The following is a 5,093-nucleotide window of genomic DNA, read 5'->3' as shown; positions in this document are numbered from 1 at the left end:
CTCTCTGTGTGTATATATATTTTCTTTTTTTTAAACGAGATTTTTCACTTGGTTTTATAAATGGTACTGAAAAGGGGGAGGGGGCGGTGATTAGGTGCAGGAGCAAAGAGCTCGTGTACCTCAGAGGGTTTGGGCTCTAGGGCCACAGATCAGGCTTGAGTTGCCTGGGTCCGACACCACTTTGAGAAAATGTATCTCCGGATCTTGCCTGGGCGACTGCGAAGAAATCGCGGACTGAGCAAACAGCTCCTAATATAATAATAGCTTGTCTCTTTAAAAAAGCAGAAGGAGGGGGGTAGAGTTTTCTTGGCATCTGGTTTCTGATCTCATTATGTTGTGGTCGACCAATCCAGCCCTCGGGGCTGGTCCTCCAGTTTAAATCTGATTGGCCGAGAGCACATTTTGGGATGGTGCAAAGCTCGACGGGGCGGTTTCAAGGATCCCTTTTGAGGGGGGGCTGAGGAGAGGGCGGGGCCGCCAGCGGGGGCCCCCTTGAAACCGACTAATTGGGATCGGAGAGGCCGAGGTGAGGGCTGAAGGAGGCACAAAGGAGTCGCTGGGTAGAGGAGGGTGGGGTGAGGGGGAAGCCCAGAGGCTAGAGGAGGAAGAGGAGCTAGGGCAGCGGTGCGCGGCGTCTCCGACCACTCAGTCCGACCCCGGCGAGCCAGCAGGCGGGTGCGCCGCCCCTTCCCCCGCCCGGCCTCCCCAACTCTGCGGCCGCGAGCAAAGTTTGCAAGGAGGCGCGGGAGGCGGCCGGGCAGCTAGGCGGCAGCGGGGAAGGCGCGCGGTCTCTGGGTTGGGGGCGGGGGCTGGGGGGCGCCCAGGAGCCGAGTGGGGGGCGGCGGCCAGCATGCGGGCCCGCAGCGCCCTGCCCCGCAGCGCCCTGCCCCGCCTGCTGCTGCCACTGCTGCTGCTGCCGGCCGCCGGGCCGGCCCAGTTCCACGGGGAGAAGGGCATCTCCATCCCGGACCACGGCTTCTGCCAACCCATCTCCATCCCGCTGTGCACGGACATCGCCTATAACCAGACCATCATGCCCAACCTTCTCGGCCACACGAACCAGGAGGACGCGGGCCTGGAGGTGCATCAGTTCTACCCGCTGGTGAAGGTGCAGTGCTCGCCCGAGCTGCGCTTCTTCCTGTGCTCCATGTACGCTCCGGTGTGCACGGTGCTGGAGCAGGCCATCCCGCCGTGCCGCTCCATCTGCGAGCGCGCGCGCCAAGGCTGCGAGGCGCTCATGAACAAGTTCGGCTTCCAGTGGCCCGAGCGCCTCCGCTGCGAGCATTTCCCGCGTCACGGAGCGGAGCAGATCTGCGTGGGCCAGAACCACTCGGAGGATGGAGCTCCTGCGCTACTCACCACCGCGCCACCTTCTGGGCTGCAGCCCGGCGCGGGTGGCACCCCGGGCGGCCCTGGCGGTGGTGGCGCGCCCCCGCGCTACGCTACTCTGGAGCACCCTTTTCACTGTCCCCGCGTCCTCAAGGTGCCGTCCTATCTCAGCTACAAGTTTCTGGGTGAGCGAGATTGTGCCGCGCCCTGCGAGCCTGCACGGCCCGACGGCTCCATGTTCTTCTCGCAGGAGGAGACTCGTTTTGCCCGTCTCTGGATCCTCACATGGTCGGTACTGTGTTGTGCTTCCACCTTCTTCACGGTCACCACCTATTTAGTGGACATGCAGCGGTTCCGCTACCCAGAGCGGCCCATCATCTTTTTGTCCGGCTGCTACACCATGGTGTCAGTGGCTTACATTGCGGGCTTCGTGCTTCAGGAGCGCGTGGTGTGCAATGAGCGCTTCTCTGAAGACGGTTATCGCACGGTGGTGCAGGGCACTAAGAAAGAAGGCTGCACTATACTCTTCATGATGCTCTACTTTTTCAGCATGGCCAGCTCCATCTGGTGGGTGATTCTGTCCCTCACCTGGTTCCTGGCGGCCGGTATGAAGTGGGGCCACGAGGCCATCGAGGCCAACTCGCAGTACTTCCACCTGGCCGCCTGGGCCGTGCCGGCCGTCAAAACCATCACCATCCTGGCCATGGGCCAGATCGACGGCGACCTGCTGAGCGGCGTGTGCTTCGTGGGCCTCAACAGCCTGGACCCGCTGCGGGGCTTCGTGCTGGCGCCGCTCTTCGTGTACCTGTTCATCGGCACTTCCTTCCTGCTGGCGGGCTTCGTGTCACTCTTCCGCATCCGCACCATCATGAAACACGACGGCACCAAGACGGAGAAGCTGGAGAGGCTCATGGTGCGCATCGGCGTCTTCTCGGTGCTCTACACGGTACCGGCCACCATCGTCATCGCCTGCTACTTCTACGAGCAGGCCTTTCGCGAGCACTGGGAGCGCTCGTGGGTAAGCCAGCACTGCAAGAGCCTAGCCATCCCCTGCCCGGCCCACTACACGCCCCGCATGTCGCCCGACTTCACAGTCTACATGATCAAATACCTCATGACGCTCATCGTGGGCATCACATCGGGCTTCTGGATCTGGTCCGGCAAGACGCTGCACTCGTGGAGGAAGTTCTACACGCGCCTCACCAACAGCCGGCATGGCGAGACCACCGTGTGAAGCGGTCTCGCCTGCCGGGCGCCCCCCTCTCCCAGGTCCGGACTGCACCGTGCCCTCCTTCACTAGAGGCGGGGGGTGCACCGTACGGACTCCTATTTTATTTTTTTAAATAAAGAACGGTAAAAACCATTTTATTATAGGTCGCTTTTTAAAAAGAACTCTGCCCAACACTCCCCCCCACACACCAGGTTTGTAATTAAAACTGTAAATAGTCTTTGTAAATTTAATTATATATTTTCTATTTAAAAGAAGAAAAGGAAAAAAAAAAGATCTACGAGGGCGCCAGGGCTGAAGAATGAGGTAGGGGTGGGGGAGGAGGTCTCGCCTTTTCTAAGTGCCCTTTTAAAAGCCGCCCTGTGCTCTGGTTCGATTTTTTTTTTTTTTTTTTTTTTTTTTTTTTGGTGATTTGGCAGGGCTGGGCCTGCTGGGAGAGGCACCTAGCCTGCTCACTATTTTTGTTGGCTTAAAGGAGTTGGGAGTTAGTTCCACTCAACTTCTATAAAAGCCAAATTTGCAAGCCTCCTCACCGACGCAGGGCCTGTGGAAGCTGTTGGATATTTTTTAACGAGACTTGGATTCGTTTTTGTTTTATTTTATTTCCCGTTCTCCCCGCTCCACCCCCCTCACCCCCACCCCGTTCTCCCTCCTCATTTGTTCTGTCTCCCCCCTTCTCGGTATCTGGAACCCTCCCAGTCCATATGCAGACGTGGAAAAAACATACCGCTTTTAGGGAGAAGGCGGAGATGTGGGGAGGGATGGCCTCCACCCCCCCCAGCCCACTCCCCGTGGGGTGGGTACGGAGATTCTTCTGTGGTTTCAGCTCTGGCCCACGTGCAGAAAACGGGCAACAAAACGCTTTGTGAAGTGTGTTGACATCCTCCCAGTGCACACACCATTTTAAGAACGACCCTCTTTCCCTGGGTTTTGGGGGTACCACTAGCCCCTGTATTTGCAACCCCTGGGATCTTTTGGGCTTCCGTTCTCTTCCTCCCCTGGTAGTCTGCTCTTCAGCAGTGGAATCCAGGTTAGCTGTTTGTAGGGCTGGGTTGTGTGTTATGTGTGGGGTTTTGTTCGGGTTGTTTTTCTTTTCCAAAAGCAGTAAAAATAGGTTGGGTTGGAGGGAGGGAAATGGATGGGCTGATGGGATTTTTAGTTTTCTTTTGACAAAAGACTGGCCTTTAAAAAACAAACAAACAAACAAAAATAAAAAGTTGTTCAGGAAAACAGAAATTAATGGACAAGTTTGCTTTAGAAGGCTTCTCTGGGCAGGCGCTTTGTGGTGGTGGGGGTGTGGTTGAGTGTTTACATGACATTCTATATCATAAGACATTGATAAAGAGTGTTTCTAGCCTGTTTCTTCCCCCTGCACACAAATAAAAGTAAAGATTTTTGCATAAGCTAGCGACCTGAGAGATGTTATATAAAGTATCTTTGTTGGTATGAGAATTTCCAGTTTACAGCATGCCTCGGTTCCAACTCTGGAGTACTTTACAGTTTGCATGCTAAGGAAGTGACCAGTGTGCCAGAACTCCGAACTCACCGTCTCTCCTGTTTCTTGATAATAAATAGTGCAAATTAAAACCTAATAATCATCATAATAAAGTGCATTTAATTATCTTCAGATCTAGCCCTTTAATTGTGTTTAACAGGGTTGTAACACCACCGCCCTTAACCAAACCACACCCCCCTCCTCCCCTTCACCTACTTGGTTGGGGGTTGGGGAGAGTGGGCTCCTTGCCCAAGGTCTCAATTGTCTCACTAAAGAGTTATGGGAAAATTGATTTCTTATCATCTTTTGTTGGCCGACTTGGGGGCAAAGGGAGAAAGTAAGTTGGAACCCCTACTTCCAAGTGTTTGTGTTGGGGGAGGGGAAGTGGAAATGTTTGGTGGTAATTGAAGTCACATGTGGGGCTTTGTTTGCAGTTGTATTGAAGCCTGGGCGGTTCTGCGGAGCCCCCTTTCCCAAAATATATAGTTTCTCTCCAAATTATTTGTGCCAAGTCTCAATATAAATTTGCCTTAACTATCAAAGTGGTGGTGGGGACAAGAAGCAGTGTCACCTTTCACATCTTAAAGGGCCCTCCCACCCCCCTCGCAAAGGCTTTAGGAAAGGGTTAAATCCCACACAAATGAGTGAGTGCCTCTCCTGGCGATCAAGGTGATACCCCAGGAATCAAGTGGGGTTTTCAGTGCCTGGATCAAGTACAATAGGAAAAAGGGGTGATGGTTTCTGCTGAAGATTTGGGGAGAGTCTCCCCCACCCCTAAAGTTGCCAGGGTCTTGATTCTGTGTGCTTCTGTGGCATCTGCCTCTGTACCCTCACAGGACCGGCTCAGAAAGAGGTGAAAAGGTGACAATTGCCTTTCCTTCCCAATTCCCTCCCCCCACCTCAAGGTCTCCTGCCAACACAGGGGTGCAGAGCCTGCTACAATAGACAAAGTGGCTTCTGACAGGGGCGGGGGAGGAAAGATAAATTAGCCTCTTGGAGAGCCACAGATCCTAAAGATTCAGCCCCCCTCTCCCCCCCCCC

General features: G+C 54.7%; 1 protein-coding gene across 1 annotated transcript; it reads left to right on the top strand.

The window, feature by feature from the left end:
* The first annotated feature begins 623 nt into the window (after positions 1-623).
* On the top strand, positions 624-4,184 carry Fzd2 (frizzled class receptor 2). The gene has a single exon (XM_052196355.1). It carries the CDS (start codon positions 851-853, stop codon positions 2,561-2,563), a length of 1,713 nt encoding a protein of 570 aa, XP_052052315.1. The 5' UTR covers positions 624-850; the 3' UTR covers positions 2,564-4,184.
* Positions 4,185-5,093: the final 909 nt, after the last annotated feature.

The sequence above is a fragment of the Apodemus sylvaticus genome, chromosome 10, assembly GCF_947179515.1.
Source record: "Apodemus sylvaticus chromosome 10, mApoSyl1.1, whole genome shotgun sequence".
In the NCBI taxonomy this organism is placed as follows: Eukaryota; Metazoa; Chordata; class Mammalia; order Rodentia; family Muridae; genus Apodemus; species Apodemus sylvaticus.
This window is presented reverse-complemented; position numbering and strand designations above follow the sequence as displayed.